The sequence below is a fragment of the Natator depressus genome, chromosome 4, assembly GCF_965152275.1.
Source record: "Natator depressus isolate rNatDep1 chromosome 4, rNatDep2.hap1, whole genome shotgun sequence".
Taxonomy (NCBI): domain Eukaryota; kingdom Metazoa; phylum Chordata; order Testudines; family Cheloniidae; genus Natator; species Natator depressus.
The window spans coordinates 140,974,022-140,997,623 of NC_134237.1; the positions used below are offsets into that span (position 1 = coordinate 140,974,022).

General features: G+C 48.8%; 1 protein-coding gene across 1 annotated transcript in view; it reads left to right on the forward strand.

Moving 5' to 3' along the window:
- The window catches only part of LOC141986946 (dedicator of cytokinesis protein 2-like), a 334,430-nt gene that overhangs the window by 78,555 nt on the left and 232,273 nt on the right, over nucleotides 1-23,602 (forward strand). The window contains exon 17 of the mRNA XM_074952036.1: nucleotides 8,567-8,670. Coding sequence (XP_074808137.1) covers nucleotides 8,567-8,670 — 104 coding nt within the window. The remainder of the gene's footprint in view (nucleotides 1-8,566; nucleotides 8,671-23,602) is intronic.

The window sequence follows — 23,602 nt, forward strand, 5'->3', positions numbered from 1 at the left end:
CTTCACACTACGCTTACTCAATTACCTGGGTCTCATTCCCAACAGAGAAGTCAATGTTGGTCCCCACTTCAAGAACTTACTTCTTTGGGGCTTAATAGATTCTACAAGTTCAAGAGCTCTTCTGCCAACAGATGGTTTTCAGGCAATTCTTCGTCTGTGTCTACAGCTTGAGTGTGCCTAAGTCTGTTGGATCACATGGCTGCTTGCACACAGGTGGTAGAGTTTGCATCTTCGCCCTCTCCAGATGTGGCTGAGGACAGTTTATTGTCCAGCCCATCACCCTTTGGACTGATGGGTCTGGCTCCCTCCATTGATCCTGGACTACTTATGGTGGTAGACAGTTCAGGGTAATGTATGCCCAGGAGTTCCCTTTGCTTGGTCCCCATTGACCAGGACCATTGTCACCTATGTCTCCTTGGGAGGCTGGGGTTGCTGAGAGTTCAGAATCTGTGGTCCGAAAGGAAGTTCTGTTTTTTTTCATGTCAACATTCTGGAGCTTCAGGCCAATTACAATGTATGTCACGCTTCAGAGGGGTAGCCGTGTTAGTCTGGATCTGTAAAAGCGGCAAAGAGTCCTGTGGCACCTTATAGACTAACAGACGTATTGGAGCATGAACTTTCGTGGGTGAATATCCACTTCGTAGGATGCATGTAGTGGAAATTTCCAGAGGCAGGTATAAATATGCAAGCAAGAATCAGGCTAGGGATAACGAGGTTAGTTCAATCACGGAGGATGAGGCCCTCTTCTAGCAGTTGAGGTGTGAACACCGAGGGATGAGAAACTGCTTTTGTAGTTGGCGAGCCATTCTCAGTCTTCGTTTAATCCTGAGCTCATAGTGTCAAATTTGCAAATGAACTGGAGCTCCGCAGTTTCTCTTTGAAGTCTGGTCCTGAAGTTTTTTTGCTGCAGGATGGCTACCTTTAAATCTGCTATTGTGAGTCCAGCGAGATTGAAGTGTTCTCCTACAGGTTTTTGTATATTGCCATTTTAATGTATGTCACGCCTTTCGAGATTGCATCATGGGCCTAGCAGCTCACATTCTTATGGACAATACCACCATGATGTATTATGAGGGCTTTAAGCTAGATTCACCAGGGGAAGGAAACCAAAGCTCTGAGGTAAGTGGGAACGTGCGATACCAGGAGGAAGCACGAGAAGGAGAGCGTGAGAGGGGAGGGCTCCTGCCTCATATTGAGAAAGAGGGACAATCAGCGAGCTATCATAGAATATCAGGATTGGAAGGGACCTCAGGAGGTCATCTAGTCCAACCCCCTGCTCAAAGCAGGACCAATCCCCAATTTTTGCCCCAAATCCCTAAATGGCCCCCTCAAGGATTGAACTCACAACCCTGGGTTTAGCAGGCCAATGCTCAAACCACTGAGCTATCCCTCCCCCCGAATCTCAAGTTATCTCAAGTGCCTATACATAAATGCAAGAAGCCTGGGAAACAAGCAGGGAGAACTGGAAGTCCTGGCACAGTCAAGGAATTAGGATGTGATTGGAATAACAGAGACTTGGTGGGATAACTCGCATGACTGGAGTACGGTCATGGATGGATATAAACTGTTCAGGAAGGACAGGCAGGGCAGAAAAGGTGGGGGAGTTGCATTGTATGTAAGGGAGCAGTATGACTGCTCAGAGCTCCGGTATGAAACTGCAGAAAAACCTGTTTAGAAGCATGAGCAACAAGGGTGATGTCGTGGTGGGAGTCTGCTATAGACCACCAGACCAGGGGGATGAGGTGGATGAGGCTTTCTTCAGGCAACTCATGGAAGTTACTAGATCGGAGGCCCTGGTTCTCATGGGAGACTTCAATCACCCTGATGTCTGTGCACTGCTATATTGCTCTCCCAGCAGATAATCCAGGAAGTTTTTGGAAAGTGTAGGGGACAATTTCCTGGTGCAAGTGCTGGAGGAACGAACTAGGAGCAGAGCTCTTCTTGACCTGCTGCTCACAAACCGGGAAGAATTAGTAGGGGAAGCAAAAGTGGATGGGAACCTGGGGGGCAGTGACCATGAGATGGTTGAGTTCAGGATCCTGACACAGGGAAGAAAGGAGAGCAGCAGAATACGGACCCTGGACTTCAGAAAAGCAGACTTTGACTTCCTCAGGGAACTGATGGGCAGGATCCCCTGGGAGAATAACATGAGGGGGGAAGGTTTCAGAGTAGCAGCCGTGTTAGTCTGTATTCGCAAAAAGGAGTACTAGTGGCATCTTAGAGACTAACCAATTTATTTGAGCGTAAGCTTTCGTGAGCTACAGCTCACTTCATCGGATGCATTCAGTGGAAAATACAGTGAGGAGATTTATATACACACAGAACATGAAAAAACGGGTGTTATCATACACACTGTAAGGAGAGTGATCACTTAAGATGAGCTATTACCAGCAGGAGAGTGGAGGGGGGGGGGGAGGGAGAAAACATTTTGTAGTGATAATCAAGGTGGGCCATTTCCAGCAGTTAACAGGAACATCTGAGGAAGGGGGTGGGGGGGGAGAAATAAACATGGGGAAATAGCTTTACTTTGTGTAATGACCCATCCACTTCCAGTCTCTATTCAAGCCTAAGTTAAGTCAATTGTATCCAGTTTGCAAATTAATTCCAATTCAGCAGAAGGAGTCAAGGAGAGCTGGCTGTATCTTAAAGAATCCTTATGAGGTTACAGGGACAAAGCATCCCGATGTGTAGAAAGAATAGTAAATACAGCAGGTGACCAGCTTGGCTTAACAGTGAAATCCTTGCTGATCTTAAATACAAAAAAGAAGCTTACAAGAAGTGGAAGCTTGGACAAATGACCAGGGAAGAGTATAAAAATATTGCTCGGGCATGCAGGAGTGAAATCAGGAAGGCCAAATCACACCTGGAGTTGCAGCTAGCAAGAGATGTTAAGAGTAACAAGAAGGGTTTCTTCAGGTATGTTAGCAACAAGAAGAAAGTCAAGGAAAGTGTGGGCCCCTTACTGAATGAGGGAGGCAACCTAGTGACAGAGGATGTGGAAAAAGCTAATGTACTCAATGCTTTTTTTGCCTCTGTCTTCACGAACAAGGTCAGCTCCCAGACTACTGCACTGGGCAGCACCGCATGGGGAGGAGGTGACCAGCCCTCTGTGGAGAAAGAAGCGGTTTGGGACTATTTAGAAAAGCTGGACGAGCACAAGTCCATGGGGCTGGATGTGCTGCATCCGAGAGTGCTAAAGGAGTTGGCGGATGTGATTGCAGAGCCATTGGCCATTATCTTTGAAAACTCATGGCGATCGGGGGAGGTCCCGGACGACTGGAAAAAGGCTAATGTAGTGCCCATCTTTAAAAAAGGGAAGGAGGAGGATCCGGGGAACTACAGGCCAGTCAGCCTCACCTCAGTCCCTGGAAAAGTCATGGAGCCGGTCCTCAAGGAATCAATTCTGAAGCATTTAGAGGAGAGGAAAGTGATCAGGAACAGTCAGCATGGATTCACCAAGGGCAAGTCATGCCTGACTAATCTAATTGCCTTCTATGACGAGATAACTGGCTCTGTGGATGTGGGGAAAGCAGTGGACGTGTTGTTCCTTGACTTTAGCAAAGCTTTTGACACGGTCTCCCACAGTATTCTTGCCAGCAAGTTAAAGAAATATGGGCTGGATGAAAGGACTATAAGGTGGATAGAAAGCTGTCTAGATTGTCGGGCTCAATGGGTAGTGATCAATGGCTCCATGTCTAGTTGGCAGCCGGTATCAAGTGGAGTGCCCCAAGGGTCGGTCCTGGGGCCGGTTACGTTCAATATCTTCATTAATGATCTGGAGGATGGCGTGGATTGCACCCTCAGCAAGTTTGCAGATGACACTAAACTGGGAGGAGAGGTAGATATGCTGGAGGGTAGGGATAGGATACAGAGGGCCCAAGACTAATTAGAGGATTGGGCCCAAAATCTGATGAGGTTCAACAAGGACAAGTGTAGAGTCCTGCACTTAGGATGGAAGAATCCCATGCACCGCTTCAGACTAGGGACCGAGTGGCTCGGCAGCAGTTCTGCAGAAAAGGACCAAGGGGTTACAGTGGACGAGAAGCTGGATATGAGTCAACAGTGTGCCCTTGTTGCCAAGAAGGCCAATGGCATTTTGGGCTGTATAAGTAGGGGCATTGCCAGCAGATCGAGGGATGTGATCGTTCCCCTCTATTTGACATTGGTGAGGCCTCATCTCAAGTACTGTGTCCAGTTTTGGGCCTCTGTAAAAGGGCTATGCCAGGGCTCAACCCTATCCGGGGCGGCAGGGAGCCACATTGGCTCGCTACACACAGTTAACTTTGGGGAATTTGTCCGGCCACCAGAGTCTTCTTCGGCAGCCCTTGCAGTAACTGGACAGAGCACCGTAGGCCCAGGCCCTGGGTCAGGGCACCAAATAGTCAGTAGCTCAGGCCCTCAGGCAGGGCTGAGCAAATAGCCCACTGTTAGCAGGCCAGGCCCTGGGTCAGGGCAGGGGGAACAAACAGTCAATAGCTCAGGCCCTCTGGCAGGAGCTGAGCAACACAGCATGTGTGAATTAGCCCAGTCCTCCAAGGACCTGGAAGATGGGGAGATGGCCACCCACTAGTTGGGTGGCAGAGGGGACACAGGCCCACCCACTCCACTGCATCCCAGCCCGGGGCCCCTAGCAGCGGCAAACGACCGGCTGCTGGGTCAGTGGGGATCCTGACCGCAACACACTGACATGGGTTCTGGCAAAGTTACAGACAGACTAGGGTTGGCTGTCCCCGGGCTACTTCCTAACTCCCCTCCTTCTGGTACCTGGGTCCCGGCAGTGTTCTCCGGGGGGTCCAGCACCATGGGTTCCTCGGGGCAGTGGACAAGCGGCAGGGCCGGCAACGCCCCGGGAGGGCGGGCGCAGGGCAGGGCCGGCCAGTCTTGGCATGGACCTGGGGCTGTGGGGTTCTCTCGGTTGCGGGCTAGGCTGGCTACGTCTGGCCTCCCCAGCAACTGGTCCTCTAGTGAGCTCTGAGGGCCCGCCTTTCTACTTCTGGGTCGCCGCCTGTCTCTCTGAGGGGCGGGCTCAGAGCTTCCTGGCTCTGCCCACTCTGGTGTCTGGAGGGGCTCGACCCTCTCCGGGGCATCCAGGAGCCACACCGCCCCGCTACAGCCCCACACTACAAGAAGGATGTGAAAAAATTGGAAAACGTCCAGCGGAGGGCAACAAAAATGATTAGGGGACTGGAACACATGACTTATGAGGAGAGGCTGAGGGAACTGGGATTGTTTAGTCTGCGGAAGAGAAGAATGAGGGGGGATTTGATAGCTGCTTTCACCTACCTGAGAGGGGGTTCCAAAGAGGATGGATCTAGACTGTTCTCAGTGGTAGCAGATGACAGAATGAGGAGTAATGGTCTCAAATTGCAGTGGGGGAGGTCTAGGTTGGATATTAGGAAAAACTTTCACTAGAAGGGTGGTGAAGCACTGGAATGCGTTACCTAGGGAGGTGGTAGAATCTCCTTCCTTTGAAGTTTTAAGGTCAGGCTTGACAAAGCCCTGGCTGGGATGATTTAGTTGGGGATTGGTCCTGCTTTGAGCAGGGGGTTGGACTAGATGACCTCCTGCGGTCCCTTCCAACTTTGATATTCTATGATTCTATGTGAACAGACAAAGGAGGAGCACACTCGAGAGTGCTGTGTTGGGAAGCAATCAGGCTTTGGCAGTTTTGCATCGGAGAGATGTTACTCTGGTAGTCAATTATTTACCTGGGGCCCAGAATCAACCTGTGGATCACCTCAGTAGGAATTTCTCCCTAAGTGAGAAGTGTTCTCTGAAGTCCAGTGTCCTGCAGTCCATCTTTGGAATGTGGGGCATTCCTATGATCAATCTGTTTTGAGCCTCACTCCAGGCTCCCTGACCAACGCCTTTCACGTAGGTTGGGAATCAGCACTCCTGTATGATTTCCTTCTGATTCCAATCGTCCCACAGGTAATCTTCAAACTCAGATTGGACCATGCCATAGTCATCCTCATTGCTCCAGCATGGCCGAGGCGATGCTGTTTCTCTGACCTTCTGGGGTTTTCAATGCAGCCTTCCATATCTCTTTCTCTTCATCCTGACCTCCATACTCAGCATCACAGTCAGCATCCAGCACTCAGCTCTCTCTATATCACCGCATGGCTGCTCCATGGTTAAATGAGGAGGAGGAACAATGTTTGGAGGCTGTTGGACAGGTTTTATTCAATAGTCGGAAACCTTCCACCAGACTGGCCTATTTGGCTAAATGGAAACATTTTTTGGTGTGGTGATTGGCTTGTGGGGTTCAACCAGTGTTAACTGGGATTCAGGACATCATGGAGTACTTGTTGCATTCAGTTAATTGAAGGTCAACCTGGCTGTAATGTCAGTGTTTCATCCACTCACCAAAAGGAGATCAGTATTTTCAAACACCATGGTGGCAAGGTTCTTGAAAGGAGTCCTTTCTCTCCACCCACCAGTGAGAGAACCAGTTCCTTTGTGGGACCTCAGTACTGTCTTGGGGCACGTGGATCAGCATTCACATCGCACTCCCCATCAGTGCCCGCCCTGAGCCGGGGAAGCTAACGATCCAACCAGTGGACCAAATTCTGTGATGAATCCTGGTCACGTGCCACCTGAGGCACGTTGCACATATGCTAGGAAGAATAGTGTGTTAGTGGCTCTGATGGGACCTCCATTTGAGCAGACCAGCTGAAGGAGCAAACAGTCTCTTCACAGATGATCTCTAGGTGGATAACTTCCTGCCTCAAGACTGCATACAAAATAGTGTGAGCTACACCCTCTCAAAGGGTGCAAGCTTACTCTACAAGGGCACAGGCTGTGTTGATGGTATTTTTAAGTGACATTTCAGTATTGGACATTTGCAGGATCACCACTTGGTTGTCCATGCATACGCTTTACAACGATTATGCCATTACTGCGGCATCCAGAGCAGTTGTCAACTTTGGTAGAGCAGTCCTCCAGTCCTTGTTTAAGTGGACTCTGGACCCCACCTACGTGGAATACATGGCTGCATCTACTCAAAGAAGAAGAAACTGTTACTTACTGTAACTGTGGTTCCTCAAGATGTGATGCAGACGTGTATTCCACAACCCGTTCTCCATCCCTTCTGCATCGGAGTCTGAACTCTTGATGTTCAGTGTGAAGGAACTGATGGGGGTTGGGGTGGCACCACCTCATCTAGCCAAGGGAGGGGCTACGGTCACAAGACGTGAGTGCCGCCTCCCTGTGGATACTGCTAGGCAAAATTATCTGGCATGTGCACAGGGAAAATGGAACCCTGGGTGACCTTGTATTTTGGTGCCTTTTCTTTGAGTTTAAGTGTATTTCCTGATCCACATGCAATTAGCAATATCTAGAATTAGTAAACAGTTTATTACAGGTATGTGTTGCTCCAACCTCCCATGCCCCGCCTTTAACTTCACAGTAAAAAAGCTTTGATTTGGGGGTAATCTTAGTAATGTCTATATATGCAATTATTTATTACTAGTTCCTCTTTGTGGTTTAAATTTTATAAAATGTTTTTAAATGCTGTTTCTGTTTATCTTATAAAGTTATGGTTGTCTACTATTTTAAAAATGAGATACAGTAAAAGAATGGCATCTTGGTAAAATGTATTTAACTATTTCATTACGTATAAAAAGTATAACTATAGGAGTATTAATAACATTCTAACTTGATGAAAATGTGAATAGCAGTAGACTAATTCTGTGCCATATGCTAGATAATTAACGGCCATACCACTATCACTGTAAACTAGCAAGCAATTAAAGATTCTTCCACATGCAGGTACAGATTTTCTGTTTTGGTACTGGTTTAACGTGGTAATTCCTGATGATAAAGAATGTATTTAGAATGAATATTTTTTCTCTCTCATTTTTCTTTCTGAAATGTTTGAAACAAATCAAACAACTATCTAGCTATCCTAAACAGGGAATGAGGTGGGTGACCTGTGGGAAAAGAATAGCATGGGGCCATGCAATTAAAGATGGCATCATCATGCTGCTTACACCCAAAGAGAACAAATTAACCTTGCATGCTCAAAAACTAGCAGCCAATTAAGGACCCCACTTATTTATTTTAAACAATTTTGTATTTAAAGCCAATTCCTGATTCTGGAAGGCATAAAGCTGCTTGTATGTTAGGGGATGCACACCAACAAACACCCTCTGTGTATGTGAGCTAGTCCCTCCTTCTCATGATTGTGGGGGGTGCCCTTCCAACCACCCCCTCTGTGTATGGGGGTAGACAGGAAGTCCCTCTCAGGCCCCTCTGTTTGGGGTTATATCTGTGTAGGCAGAATGGGGAAATCCCCAAGGGGTAGCCCCATGTCACAGCTAGGGTGGGGCACTTCCATCCAGAACTCAGCCCAGAGCCCCCCTCCTGGCCTGAGTCCCATGATGCCCCCCTCACCATAGCACCCTGGGCAGTTGCCCAGGTCACCCACCCCTAAGGCCTGCCTTGCATGCGCACACCTAACTGGAACACACATCTGCATCACATTTGAAGAAACACAGTTACAGTAAATAATCATTTGTTCTCCCTGAATAGACGTCCCCTGACTTTGTGGTTTTGTCTCTCCTAGCTAAGGACAAAAGTGAAAGAATTTTCTCCATGGCCTTTGTGAAGCTGATGAGACCTGATGGTACAACCCTGCATGACGGTGAACATGACCTCATTCTATATAAGGTATTGGTGGGCCCAGGCAAATCTATTTGTTCAGAATAAAGGAGACCACAAAGAAGATGCATGTTCTCCCTCTGGACTATTTATGCTGGGCATGGGAGCTTAGGGAGTCTACTCTTTGTGTGTGCAAGCCTTTTAGTCTATCGGCAGCAGGTACTCACTGCCCCCCTAACACAGCCCTTCCAGATGCTTCCCAGGACTTCCCATTGTCCCTTCTACCCTCTGATCCTCTAAGGCTCCATTTCCCCCCAGCTGTTTTCCATTTTCTCTGCTTTCTCCAACCTCCATTTTGCTCTTTTGCAGTGGCCCTGTACATGCCGATTGCAGTCCTTCTGCTACGATGCAGAGCAGTCATGTCTATAAGTTGTAGCTTCATTTTCTGGCGTATTTTTGGGTTGCCTTCAATAGAAATGAAGGGTTTTGATTAAGAAATTAGTTAATTTTGGCTGCATAATTCAGCACTTCTCTGCCACAGCAGTTGAGGATATCGAGTTAGCACAGGGTTCTGGGAGCGTGCACAATAATTCAGTTTTGCTCTGCTGTAGGAATTGAGGGCCACCTAATCAAGGTCTGTATAAAAGGATTCTATGAATAACATACCTTTCCTCTATAGAAAAGAACAAAATTATCAGACTTATAGAAAAACACACTATGCTGGGGAAGAGTCAACATGACTTTTGTAAAGGGAAATCGTGCCTCACCAATCTATTAGAATTATTTGAGAGGGGTCAACAAGCATGTGGATAAAGGTGATCCAGTGGATATAGTGTACTTGGACTTTCAGAAAGACTTTGTCAAGGTCCCTCAACAAAGGCTCTTAAACAAAATAAGCAGTCATGGGATAAGAGGGAAGGTCCTCTCATGGATTGGTAACTGGTTAAAAGATAGGAAACAAAGGATAGGAATAAATGGCCGTTTTTCACAATGGAAAGATACTGGGGTCTTCCAAGGATATGAATTGGGACCTGTGCCCTTCAGCTTATTATATGATCTGGAAAAGGGAGTGAACAGTGTGGTGGCAAAGATTAAAGATGATACAATATTACTCAAGATAGTTAAGTCCAAAGCTGATTGTGAAGAGTTACAAAGGGACTCACAAAATTGGTTGACTGGACAACAAAATGGCAGATGATATTTAGTGTTGATAAGTGCAAAGTAATGCACACTGGAAAAAGTAATCCCAACTATGCATAAAAAATGATGGGGTTTAAATTAGCTGTTACCCCTCAAGAAAGAGATCTTGGAGTCATCGTGAATAGTTTTCTGAAAATATCCAGTCAATGTGCAGCAGCAGTCAAAAAAAAGTAACAAATGTTAGGAACCATCAGGAAAGGGATAGATAATAAGACAGAAAATATCGTCATGGCAGTATAAAATTACATGGCATGCCCACACCTTGAATACTACCTGCAGTTCTGGTTGCTCTACCTCAAAAAAGATATTAGAATTGGAAAAGGTACAAAGAAGGACAACAAAAATGATGAGGGATATGGAACAGCTTCCATATGAGGAGAGATTAAAAAGACTGGAACTTTTCATCTTAGAAGAGAGATGACTAAGGGGGGATATGATAGAGGTCTATAAAATCATGAATGGCGTGGAGAAAGTAAGTGTTATTTACCCCTTTACATAACACAAGAACAAGGGGTCACCCAATGAAATTAATAGGCAGCAGGTTTAAAACAAACATAAGGAAGTACTTCTTTATGCAATGCAGAGTCAGCCTGTGGACCTCATTGTCAAAATTTTAACTGCATTAAAAAAATTAGATAAATTCATGGAGGATAGGTCCATCAATGGCTATTCGCCAAGATGGTCAGGGACGCAACTGCATGATCCAGGTGTCCCTAAACGTCTGACTGACAGAAGCTGGGATAGGATGACAGGGGATGGATCACTCAATCATTGTCCTGCTATGTTTGTTCCCTCTGAAGCACCTGGCACTGGCCACTGTTGTAAGACAGGATACTGGGCTAGATGGACCTTGGTCTGACCTAATATGGTTGTTATTATGTTCTCTGTCTTTGCTTCCCTCCTTTCACTGTGCTGGTATTAATCAGAGATGGGAAACCCTAAAGGTGCCATTTAGCCTGTGCTCCAGAGATCAGCTCAGGATCATTCCCTATATTTTCTAGTGCTTCATCCAGTCTAGTTATAAATGTTTCCAATGGTGGATCTGTCACCCTTCCCATGGGCCTCTTCATGGGAGCTGGGGAGGCTCTACAACCTGCTCTCTTCCCAGGACTGCCCACCACTGAGTGGCACTTCTTCCTTTTAAGCCCCTCCTCCATTCGTGGCACGTCTTGCAGGTGCGGTGGTGTGGGGCAACTCCAGCCCAAAGTAGCTCCTTATCCCTTTCTGTGTTGGTGTGAAGTTTATTCACCGTGTTATGGTGCCCTTAATCTCTGTGCATAATGCAGCCCCTCTTATCCATGATCACTTTTCTTTCTTTTCTGATATACTTTTTGGTATTTTTCTGGAAATGCAGTGTGCCCATAACTGAACCTCACTGTGTTCTGTTTCTTGCACAACAGGGCTTTGATCCCTGATTGAGTCTCCTAGATACTACTGCAATACAAATAATAAATAAATAGAGCAGAGCCATGTAGAGGGACTATTACCATATGAATATTCATATAACTGGAATGATACTGGAAAAAATATTGATCAATAAGTAAGCACTGTCCTAGAGGATAACAGCGTTATAAGTAGCCACCAACATGGATTTAACAAGAACAAATCATACCAAACCAACCCAGTTCTTCTTTGAATGCTTGTTCACGTCAATTCCAATCAGGTGTGCGCGCACCACGTGCGCAGTTGCTGGAAAGTTTTTCCCCCAGCAGGTCCCATCGGGTTGACTATGGAGCCCCCTGGAGTGGCGCCTTCATGGCCCACGATATTACGGCGCCGCTCCCCATCACCCCGGTTCTGCTCCCTGGCACCGTCGGGCTCTGCCCTCCCATGGTCGGGCTCAGAGTACTGTTCCGAGATGGAGGCTGAGTCTTCTGCCTCCTGACACAGCTGGTACCTCTCATGATCCCGGCACCGGTTCTGGCACTGCAGAGTCGTGGACTCATTGGCACTGGCGGTATCCTGGCCACCTCAATGGCAGGACCCAGTACAAAGGCCCTTTTGGACTCCTCGGGCCTATCATCAGGCTCAGGGGCCGCATTGGTGGCGTCTGCACCCTGTGCCCGCCCCCCCCAGCAATGTCGGTGGCTTGGCACATCCCCAGGACTCCGGAGAACCCTGCACGGGACAAGGATTCTGGGTCTTCACACTCAGGTGCAGCACCCAAACCAGCACCACCAATTGTACTGGAGCCACCTTCAGTCACGGGAGGGACTGACGCACCCCACCCAGCCTTTAGGAAGACCTGGTCCCACGGGCCTTTTCCTCCTCCTCCTCCTCTTTGGAAGAGGCAGTGGTGGGCAAACCCCCCCACCCCCCAGCAATGGACGCCAGGGGACACCAGGACCTTCTTAGAAGGGTGGCTCTAAACCTAAACCTCCAGGCGGAGGAGGTCACAGAGGAGTCGGATACAACCAGAGGTCCAGAAGACTATCCAGGACCTGCCCTTTGACTGTGCAGGCTTATTTGCCCAAAATTTGGACTCTCGCTTGCACAGTCTTAAGGACTCATGGGTGACTCTAGGGTCTTTGGGGATCCACACCCCTGCACCCCAAAGAAAGCCATTTAAGCCTCAGCCCCTGTCGCACTTCTACTCCATGTCCCCGAGGCGAGACTCCTTCAGGAGACGGGGCAGGAATAATAGGAGGCACCCATAACAGTCCACCTCAGGCCAAGGCCAGGGATCTTCCAAACATCTCCCAGGCCCGAAGCCAAACTTTTGAAGATGTGCCCAAGGACAGAGCATCAGTATCAAACTCTGATCCTTATCCCCCCTTTGTGAATCGACTCTCCTGCTTCCACTGTGCTTGGTCCCAGATCATGTCAGATCGCTGGGTCTTTAGCACGGTTCCCTCCCACCCTTCTTCCCCGTCCCTCTTCAGGGACCCTTCTCGTGAACAACTCCTTCTGCAGGAGGTGCAATTGCTCCTCGCTCTTGGAGCAATAGAGGAGATTCCTCAGGAGTTATGGGGCAAGGGGTTCTACTCCCACTATTTCCTCATCCCCAAGGCCAAGGATGGGCTCCGGCCTATCCTGGATCTGCGAGATCTCACCACATTCATAAGGAAAGGGAAGTTTCGCATGCTCGCCCTGGCCTCCATCGTTGCTTCCCTGGATCCAGGGGACTGGTACGCCACCCTCTACTTGAAAGATCCGTACTTTCGTATCTCCATTATCCTGGCCCACAGAAGGTTTCTTCACTTTGTGGTCAGCGGCCAGCACTACCAGTTCAGGGTGCTCCCGTTTGGGCTTTTGGCGGCCCTGCAGGTATTCACCAAGTGTATGGTGGTCGTGGCAGCCTTCCCCTGCAAACGTCAGGTGCAAGTTTTCTCGTACCTGGATGACTGGCTCATCAAGACCAAGTTGCAAACACAAGCTGCGGAGCATGTGTCTCTGGCTCATGCCACCTTCCTCAGGCTGGGCCTTGTACTGAACATACTGTGGATTTGAGTATCCCCAACGCAGAGAATAGAATTAATAGGGGTTCTCTTGGACTCCATGCAAGCCAATGTGTTCCTGCCCGAGCCACACTTCCAAGCACTCAGGGACATTCATAGAATCCTAGAATATCAGGGTTGGAAGGGACCTCAGGAGGTCATCTAGTCCAACCCTCTGCTCAAAGCAGGATCAATCCCCAACTAAATCATCCCAGCCAGGGCTTTGTCAAGCCTGACCGTAAAAACCTCTAAAGATGGAGATTCCACCACCTCCCTTGGTGACCCATTCCAGTGCTTCACCACCCTCCTAGTGAAATAGTGTTTCCTAATATCCAACCTAGACCTCCCCCACTGCAACTTGAGACCATTACTCCTCGTTCTGTCATCTGCTACCACTGAGAACAGTCTAGATCTGTTAGAAAAGGAGTACTTGTGGCACCTTAGAGACTAACCAATTTATTTGAGCATAAGCTTTCATGAGCTACAGCTCAGCATCCGATGAAGTGAGCTGTAGCTCATGAAAGCTTAGAGACTAACCAATTTATTTGAGCATAAGCTTTCATGAGCTACAGCTCACTTCATCGGATGCTGAGCTGTAGCTCACGAAAGCTTATGCTCAAATAAATTGGTTAGTCTCTAAGGTGCCACAAGTACTCCTTTTCTTTTTGCGAATACAGACTAACACGGCTGTTATTCTGAAACCTAGATCTGTTAGGGGGCTTATTCCTTCACCCACTTTCTTCCCTGGTCCTTCTCGCATGACCAGAGAGCAACAATACCCGAAGTCCAAAGGTGCAAACAATTCGATGTTTATTGGGGTGAACTTCCAGCAAGCATGATTCCAGTTTCCTTCCTTAGTGTCCCCCTTCCCAGCTCTGACACCACAGAGCCTTACACCTGTGTCCCTGTTCCCATTCCTGCCCTTAGCCAAACATGATTCCAATTTCCCCACCCCCATTCCCCCCACACACACTCACACACTTCCCAACTGACTGCAGACTATATAGTAAAACTTGAGTTCTGCTTAGCTATACCTTAACCAATCATTTTCCTGAAATTTAACTAACGAATCCTAACATATTGTAACATGATTATGTAACCAATTATATCCCACCACCTTAATTAGTTTACACCCAGCAAAATTAATTATACAGCAGATAGGAACAATCACAGAACCAGACAGAGATTATACAGACAAACAATGGGGAAATGGGGACTACAGTGATAGAACAAACACAGAAATGAGGATTTCACATCCCCGCTACGGATAAGTGAGTTCTTGCCAGACAGGATGCTATCAAACTAAGTTTCCTTTTACATCTTCTAAGCACTTCCCTTTCTCTGGAGGCGATAGGCATTATCAGGACAGGACTGTATTCCTAACAGCCCAATAGTACCTTATTTCAAATGTGACTAGTTTGGAATGTGAGGAGGTGACTGATCGCTTCCCAGCTTATGGCAGCCTCTGCTGCTTAGCCAAAGGCCTTAGCCTAAGAACAGGGCCTCAGACTGTCACAGTAAGAGAAGGACCTTACACTGGCAGACAGTGATTTTGATTCTCTCTTTTATACCTCTATAACTAGCCAAGTGATAAGAATACACCTAAATTCTTAGAGTACAGGCCTTTATAGACAGGCCTGAATATCTATATCCTAACAAGATCCATCCCCTTTGGAACCCCCTTTCAGGTAGTTGAAAGCAGCTATCAAATCCCCCCTCATTCTTCTCTTCCGCAGACTAAACAATCCCAGTTCCCTCAGCCTCTCCTCATAAGTCATGTGTTCCAGTCCCCTAATCATTTTTGTTGCCCTCCACTGGACGTTTTCCAATTTTTCCACATCCTTCTTGTAGTGTGGGGCCCAAAACTGGACACAGTACTCCAGATGAGGCCTCACCAATGTCGAATAGAGGGGAACGATCACGTCCCTCGATCTGCTGGCAATGCCCCTACTTATACAACCCAAAATGCCATTGGCTTTCTTGGCAACAAGGGCACACTGTTGACTCATATCCAGCTTCTCATCCACTGTAACCCCTAGGTCCTTTTCTGCGGAACTGCTGCCGAGCCACTCAGTCCCTAGTCTGTAGCAGTGCATGGGATTCTTCCGTCCTAAGTGCAGGACTCTGCACTTGTCCTTGTTGAACCTCATCAGATTTCTTTTGGCCCAATCCTCTAATTTGTCTAGGTCCCACTGTATCCTATCCCTAACCTCCAGCATATCTACCTCTCCTCCTACATTATCGATTCCCCACGACAGCCAGAAATTGCATGAAACTGCTAGGGCATATGGCGACCTACACATAAATGGTCCAGTATGCCAGATTGTGCCTTCAGCCTCTCCAGGAGTGGTTGCCGCAGGTACACAGGCTCAGCAGGGACCCACTGGACAGATTAGTCACCCTCCCCCCTCGCATTCTCGAGTCTCTCCAATGGTGGCTGCAGCCACAAGTGGTCTGTGCGGGAGTGCCCTTTGCCAAATCCCAACCTACGCTATCACTGGTCACGGATGCCTCGGCGCTTGGTTGGGGAGCGCACCTGGGCAATATCAGAACCCAAGGCCTATGGTCCCACGCAGAACTATGGCTGCATATCAACATAAGGGAGCTGAGGGTGGTTTGTCTGGCATGCCAAGCGTTCCAGGCCTGCCTGCAGGGCACATGTGTGTCGGTGTTGAAAGACAACAACACCACAGCGTTGTTCTATATAAACAAACGGAGTGGTGCTCGCTCCTCTCACCTGTGTCAGGAAGCCCTCAGGCTGTGCAACTTTTGCATTGCCCACTCAATACACCTAGAGGCGTCATATCTTCCGGGAGCGCAAAACGAGCTAGCTGACTACCTCAGCCGCTTGTTTCACGATCACGAATGCTTCCTCAGGCCGGACATCGTGCACTTGCTTTTCCAAAGGTGGAAAATCCCCACGTAGACCTGTTCACAACACAGAGCAACAGGAAGTGCCAGTGGTTCTGCTCATTTCTGAGCTACAGCCCAGGCTCCATCGCAGATGCCTTTCACCTTTCATGGACGGGTCACCTGCTGTATGCGTTCCCGCCCTTCCCACTCATACATAAAGTCCTCCTCAAGGCTCTCCAGGACAGGGCTTCCTTGATCCTCATAGTGCCAATGTGGCCCCGCCAGCACCAGTTCAGCATGCTGTTGAACACTGTTGGGCAGACCAGTAGCTGTTCCCATGTGCCTGACCCTCATCACACAGGACCATGGCCATCTACAACACCCCAATCTGGAGTCCCTCCACTTCGCAGCGTGGAAATTCCATGGTTGAACCCACTCAAGCTTCAGTGTTCGGACTCAGGGAAGTTCTGCCAGGAAGTAGGAAACCCTCCACTCGTGCCACGTACCTGGCAAAGTGGAGGCGGTTTTCCATTTGGTCTCTGCAGATGGGCAGCCCTCCACAGCACGCATCAATTCCCCTTGTTTTGGGTTACCTACTGTACCTCAAGCAGCAGGGGTTGGCAATATCATCTATCAGAGTGCACCTGGCTGCCATTTCGGCCTTCTAGCCGGGGGCCAGCGGGTAGATCAGTCTTCAGAAATCCCATGGTGGGCCAGTTTCTCAAGAGTTTGGACAGGCATTATCCCCAGGTGTGGCAGCCCGTTCCCCAATGGGACCTCAACCTGGTTCTGTCCACGCTCATGAGGCTCCCTTTTGAGCCCATGGCAACCTGCCATCTGTCCTACCTTTCCTGGAAGGTGGCCTTTCTGGTGGCCATAACCTCGGCTAGAAGGGTCTCCGAGCTCAAAGTGCTGACTTCCGAGCCTCCCTATATGATCTTGTATAAAGACAAGGTGCAGCTATGCCTTCACCCTGTGTTTCTACCAAAGGTAGTCTCCCAGTTTCATGTGAACCAGGACATATTTTTACCTGTGTTCTTCCCTAAGCCACATGCCAGTAATAGGGAGCAAATGCTCCATTCTCTGGACGTCAGGCGTGCCCTAGCATTCTACATCGAGTGCACAAAGCCATTTTGTAAGTCACCACAGCTCTTTATTGCAATTATAGAGAGAATGAAAGGGCTTCCCATCTTGTCCCAGCGCATTTCATCATGGATCACATCCTGCATCAGAACGTGCTACGACCTAGCTAAGATTCCAGCCCCTCCGCTAACAGCGCACTCCACAAGAGCACAGGATTTGTCCGCAGCATTCCTTGCACAGGTCCCTATCCAGGATATGTGCAAGGCAGCAATGTGGTCTTCCAGCCACACATTCTCATCGCACTACCCCATCACCCAATAGGCAAGGGATGATGCAGCCTTTGACAGGGCAGTCCTGCATTCAGCAACCAGGTGAACTCCGACCCTGCCTCCGGGAAAACTGCTTGGGAGTCACCTATTGGAATGCACATGAGCAATCACTCGAAGAAGAAAAAACGGTTACCTACCTCTTGTAATTGTTGTTCTTCAAGATGTATTGCCCATGTCCATTCCAACTCCCACCTGCCTCCCCTCTGTTAGAATATTCCGGCAAGAAGGAACTGAGTAAGCAGCGGGTCGGCAGGGACCTATATATACACTGCCAAGAAGGCACCACTCCAGGGGGCTCCACAGCTGACCCGACGGGTACCTCTAGGGGAAAAACCTTCCAACGATCGTGCACGCAGCACGCGCACACACATCTATTGGAATGGACATGAACATCATATCTCGAAGAACAAGAGGTGGGTAACCGTTTTTTCTCGTGTCTTGCTTACAACTCTCCTGCTAATACATCCCAGAATGATGTTCACTTTTTTTTGCAACAGCATTACACTGTTGATTCATATTTAGCTTGTGGTCCACTATGGCCCCCGGATCCCTTTCTGCAGTACTCCTTCCTAGGCAGTCATTTCCCATTTTGTATGTGTGCAACTGATTGTTCCTTCTTAAATGGAGTACTTTGCATTAGTCCTTATTGAATTTCATCCTATTTACTTCAGACCATTTCTCCAGTTTGTCCAGATCATTTTGAATTTTAATCCTGTCCTCCAAAGCACTTGCAACCCCTGCCAGCTTGGTATCATTGCATACTTTATAAGTGTACTCTGTATGCCATTATCTAAATAATTGATGAAGATATTGAATAGAACTTGACCCAGAACTGATCCCTGCGGGACCCCACTCATTATGCTCTTCCGGCATGACTGTCAACGACTGATTACTCTCTGGGAACAGTTTTCCAACCAGTTTTGCACCCACCTTATAGTATCTCCATCTAGGTTGGATATCCCTAGTTTGTTTATGAGAAGGTCATGTGAGACAGTATCAAAAGCTTTACTAAAGTCAAGATATACCACCTCTATGCTTCCCCCCCATCCACAAGGCTTGTTAACCTGTCAAAGACAGCTATCAGGTTGATTTGACATGATTTGTTCTTGACAAATCCATGCTGGCTGTTACTTATCACCTTATTATCTTCTAGATGTGTGCAAATTCAAGCCCAAATTAATGGTGTTACATTTGCAAATGAATTCTAGCTCTGCAGTTTCTCTTTGAAGTCTGTTTTTGAAGTTTTTTTGTTGAAGGATGGCTACTTTTAAACCTGTTATTGAATGTCCAGGGAGATTGAAGTGTTCTCCTACTGGCTTTTGTATGTTACCATTCCTGATATCTGATTTGTGTCCATTTATTCTTTTATGTAAGGACTGTCCAGTTTGGCCAATGCACCTGGCAGAGGGGCATTGCTGGCACATTATGGCATATATCACATTAGTAGATGTGCAGGTGAATGAGCCCCACATGGTGCCCCATGTGGTTGGGTCCTCTGATGGTGTTGCTAGAGTAGATATGGGGACAGAGTAGGCAACGGGGTTTTATTACAGGGATGGGTTCCAGGGCTAGTGTTTCTGTGATGTGGTATGTAGTTGCTGGCGAGTATTTTCTTCAGGTTGGGGGGGGGCTGTCTTTAAGCGAGGACTGGCCTGCCTCCCAAGGTCTGTGAGAGCGAGGGATCGTTTTCCAGGATAGGCTGTAGATCGTTGATAATGTGCTGGAGAGGTTTTAGCTGGGGGCTGTACATGATGGCCAGTGGTGTTCTGTTTTCCTTGTTGGGCCTGTCCTGTAGTAGGTGACTCCTGGGTACCTGTCTCATTCTGTCAATCTGTTTCCTCACTTCCCCAGGTGGGTTTTGTAGTTTTAGGAATGCTTGATAAAGATCTTGTAGGTGTTTGTCTGAGGGATTGGAGTAAATTTGGTTGTATCTTAGGCCTTGGCTGAAGATAATGGATCGTGTGATGTGTCCTAGACGGAAGCTGGAGGCATGTAGATAAGTATAGCGGTCAGTAGGTTTGTGGTATAGGGTGGTGTTTATGTGACCATCACTTATTTGCACTGTAGTGTCCAGGAAGTGGATCTCTTGTGTGGACTGGTCCAGGCTAAGGTTGATGGGGTGGAAATTGTTGAAATCATGGTGGAATTCCTCAAGGGCCTCCTTCCCGTGGGTTCATATTGAAGATGTCATCAATGTAGCATAAGTAGAGGAGGGGCGCTAGGGGATCAGAGCTGAGGAAGCGTCGTTCTAAGTCAGCCATAAAAATGTTGGCATACTGTGGGGCTATGCAGGTACCCATAGCAGTGTTGCTGACTTGAAAGTATAAGTTATCCTCAAGTCTGATATGGTTGTGGATGAGGACAAAGTCACAAAGCTCAGCCACCCCGTGTGCCGTGGCTTCATCAGGGATACTGTTCCTGAAGGCTTGTAGTCTCCTCTTGTGGAATATTGGTGTAAAGAGCTTCTACATCCATGGTGGCCAGGATGGCGTTTCCAGGAAGATCACCAATGCATTGTAGTTTCCTCAGGAAGTTGGTGGTGTCTCAAAGGTAGCTCGGAGTGCTGGTAGCATAGGGTCTGAGGAGAGAGTCCAAATAGCCAGGGGACGAGGGATAGCTCAGTGGTTTGAGCATTGGCCTGCTAAACCCAAAGTTGTGCGTTCAATCCTTGAGGGGGCCATTTAGGGATCTGGGGCAAAAATTGGGGATTGGTCCTGCTTTGAGCAGGGGGTTGGACTAGATGACCTCCTAAGGTCCCTTCCAACCCTGAGATTCTATGAAATTGATTGCTTAATTATTTGCTCCATTATCTTTCCTGGTACAGAAGTTAAGCTGACTGATCTGTAATTTCCTGGCTTGTCCTTATTTCCCTTTTTATAGATGGACACTATATTTTCTTGTTTATTATTTAGTAGTAGTTCTGTTGGGAGTGGGGGGTTCCCCCTCCACCCTGACTTTTTTCCCCTTGGGGTCTCGTGACATGCCTTAGTCCCCAGGGTTCAAGCCCATGCCAACAGGAGACCCCCACGATGCTTTTTAAAGTGTCTGGGGGAAGCTCACCAAGCCAATAGGTGCAGGATTTGTAAGGGTTTTCAACCCAGGACCAAAAAGGAGCGGGACTTCAGATTGAAACAGCTCCTTATGGAAATGGCTCTTAAACCGCAGTCCACCTCAGCACAGCAGGACCTAGCGCTGAGCTCCTTGGTGCGGAGTGCGCCTGCATCGGTGGCAGAATCAACATTGCGGAAGGTCTCCAAGCACAGAGACTTGCGGCACCGCTGATCCCCTGTGCCCAAGACTGTGGGAACTGCCCGGCACCGGTTCCACTCTCCAGCGCCACAGAGAGGCATGCCAAGCAGGATAGAGGCGGATCTTCTATGAACCCCACCCCTGTGGTCTCTCTGGGACATGCCCCATTGGCTGAGGAGTACCCAGCCCCAAGACCCGTGGAGTTGGCACCAGGAACTTCAGACCCGCAAGGAGTACCGTTGAGCCTGGGGCTGTTGGACTCCCCAATCCATGTGGTGGAAGAGATGGGGCTACCGTCTACCCTGGACACCATGATGGCACCGCAGTCCTCAACTCTCTGCGACAAGCCCTCGGCGCTGCCGGGGGCGGTACCGTCCCGTGGCAAGCTGATGAAGAACCTGCCTGCGTCTCTAGGTCACCGATCATCGGCACTGGAAAGGGGGAACCAGCCTGATTCCCAGCACCACTCCGAGTCCCAGCACTGCTCGGAGTCCAGGCACTGCTCTTGCTCGTGGCACTGGTCAAACTTGCTGCACCGGTCATACTCGCAGCACCGGTCTCTGGATCATCGGAGGTCCCGCTCCTCACACCGATCATCATCGCGCCGCTGATCCGCTCAGTATCGATCAAGGTCTTGGCACTGCTCCAGATCCCAGCACCGTTCCCCTTCCTCACGGCACCGCTCACCCGGCCTACTCTGATTGGCACTGCCATGGCCTTCCAGATCCCAGTCCTTGTTTTCAGAATCAGACGTGGGGTCTAGATACTCACAATGGAGCCAGCACTGGTGAGCGCATCGATGGCCTGATGCAGGTTCAATGCCATGGCCGCCTCAATGGCAAGGACCGGCGCAATGGCCTTTTTGGACCCCCTGGGCATATCACCAGTCCCAGGGTACCTTATCCAAGGGCTTCCAGTCTGTAGCATCCGAGTCCTGGGTGCTGACGGCCTCGGCCAGCCGCCCCATGCCCAGAGGTGCAGAAGAGACTCCAGCTACAGGACCTTCACTGGCACAGATCCCTGCCCCTTCAGTGGAACCAGTGGTCACTGACCTGGAGCAGCAGGTTGGTCAGAAGGTCCCCATGGACTAACAGGCCAGGATGACCTGGTTCCCCTACCTGCATCCTTGTCCTCCTCCCCAGACAAAGCAGTAGTGGGAACTTCGGTCTCAAGACCGCCACCCATAGATAGTCACGCCCACCAGGACCTGCTCCACAGGGTGGCGTGCAATATGGGCTTACAAACCAAGGAGGTGGTGGAACAGGAGGACCCAATGGTGGACATTTTGGCCCCAGAGGGTCCATCCCGAGTGGCACTGCCACTCATTAAGACCATTCAAAACAACACTAAAACTGTATGGCAGACCCCAGCCTCTATCCCCCCGACAGCCAAAGGGGTGGAACGCAAATACTTTGCTCCCTCCAACGGTTACGAGTATTTGTACACCCACCTGCAGCCCTGCTCCTTAGTGGTGTCTGCGGTTAATGAACATGAAAGGCAGGGGCAGCAGGGGCCCATGCCTAAGTCCAAGGGCTCTAAAAAACTTGACCTTTTTAGTAGAATGGTCTACTCCAGGGGGACCTACCGCTCAGGATTGCTAACCAGCAGGCAGTCTTGAGCCGATATAATTTTAACTCATGGAACTCCATGCTCAAATTTAAGGAGCTAATCCCATTGGAGTCCAGGGACGAGTTTGGGGCCATTGTGGAGGAGGGCAAGGCAGTGGCATGGACCTCTTTACAGGCGCGTACCTTGTCCTGCAGCATAGCCATGAGGAGGACCTCATGGCTTCAAGTTTTGGGTCTACCCCACCCAAGGTCCAACAGACCCTACAGGACCTGCCCTTTGATGGGGCAGGATTATTCGTGGAGAAAACAGACTCCAGGCTACACAGCCTAAAGGATTCAAGGGCGACACTGAAGTCACTGGGGATGCACACCCAAGCTATGCAGTGGAAACATTTTAAGCCTCAACCCCCTCAAGTTCCTGACCACCTTACCGTAGACAAGACTTTTCTAGACGGCGAGGTAGGAATGGCAGGTGTAAGCCATCCCAGCCCTCATCACCACAGGGCCAGGTGCGCACCTCTTTGGGAGTCACCTGGTTGGAATTGATGTGAACAAGCACTCGAAAAAGAAGAAAACGGTTACTCACCTTCTTGTAACTTGTTTTTTGAGATGTGTTATTCACGTCCATTCCAAAAGCCCACCCACCGTCCCCTCTGTTGGAGCAGCCGGCAAGTAGGAACTGAAAGGGAGGTCGGGCCAGCAGGGTCATATATTGAGCACCAAGAAGGCACCACTCCAGGGGGCTCCATAGCTGACTTAATGGGAGCTGCTGGGGGAAAAACTTTCCGGCAACCATGCACACAGTGCGCGCACACCTGATTGGAATGGATGTGAACAACACATCTTGAACAACAGTTACAAGAAGATGAGTAACCGTTTTTTCCCTTCTTTGACAAGATTATTGGCCTAATGGATGGGGGGAAGCAGTAGATTTGATGTACTTGATTTCAGTAAGGCTTGATATTCTCATAAGCAAATTAGGGAAGTGTGGTCTAGATTAAATTACTGTAAGGTGTGTGCAAAACTGGTTGAAAGACGATGCACGAAGAGCAGTTATCAATGGTTCACTGTAAAGTGGGGAGATGTATAGTCGGATTCCAGAGGGGCCTATGATGGGTCTGTTATGAGTCAATATTTTCATCAGTGACTTGGATAATGGAGTGGAGAGCGTGCTTATAAAATTTGCAAATGACACAAAGCTGGGAGGGGTTGCAAGCACTTCAGAGTACAGGGTTAGAATTCAAAATGACTTAAAATTGGAGAATGGGGCTGAAATATACAA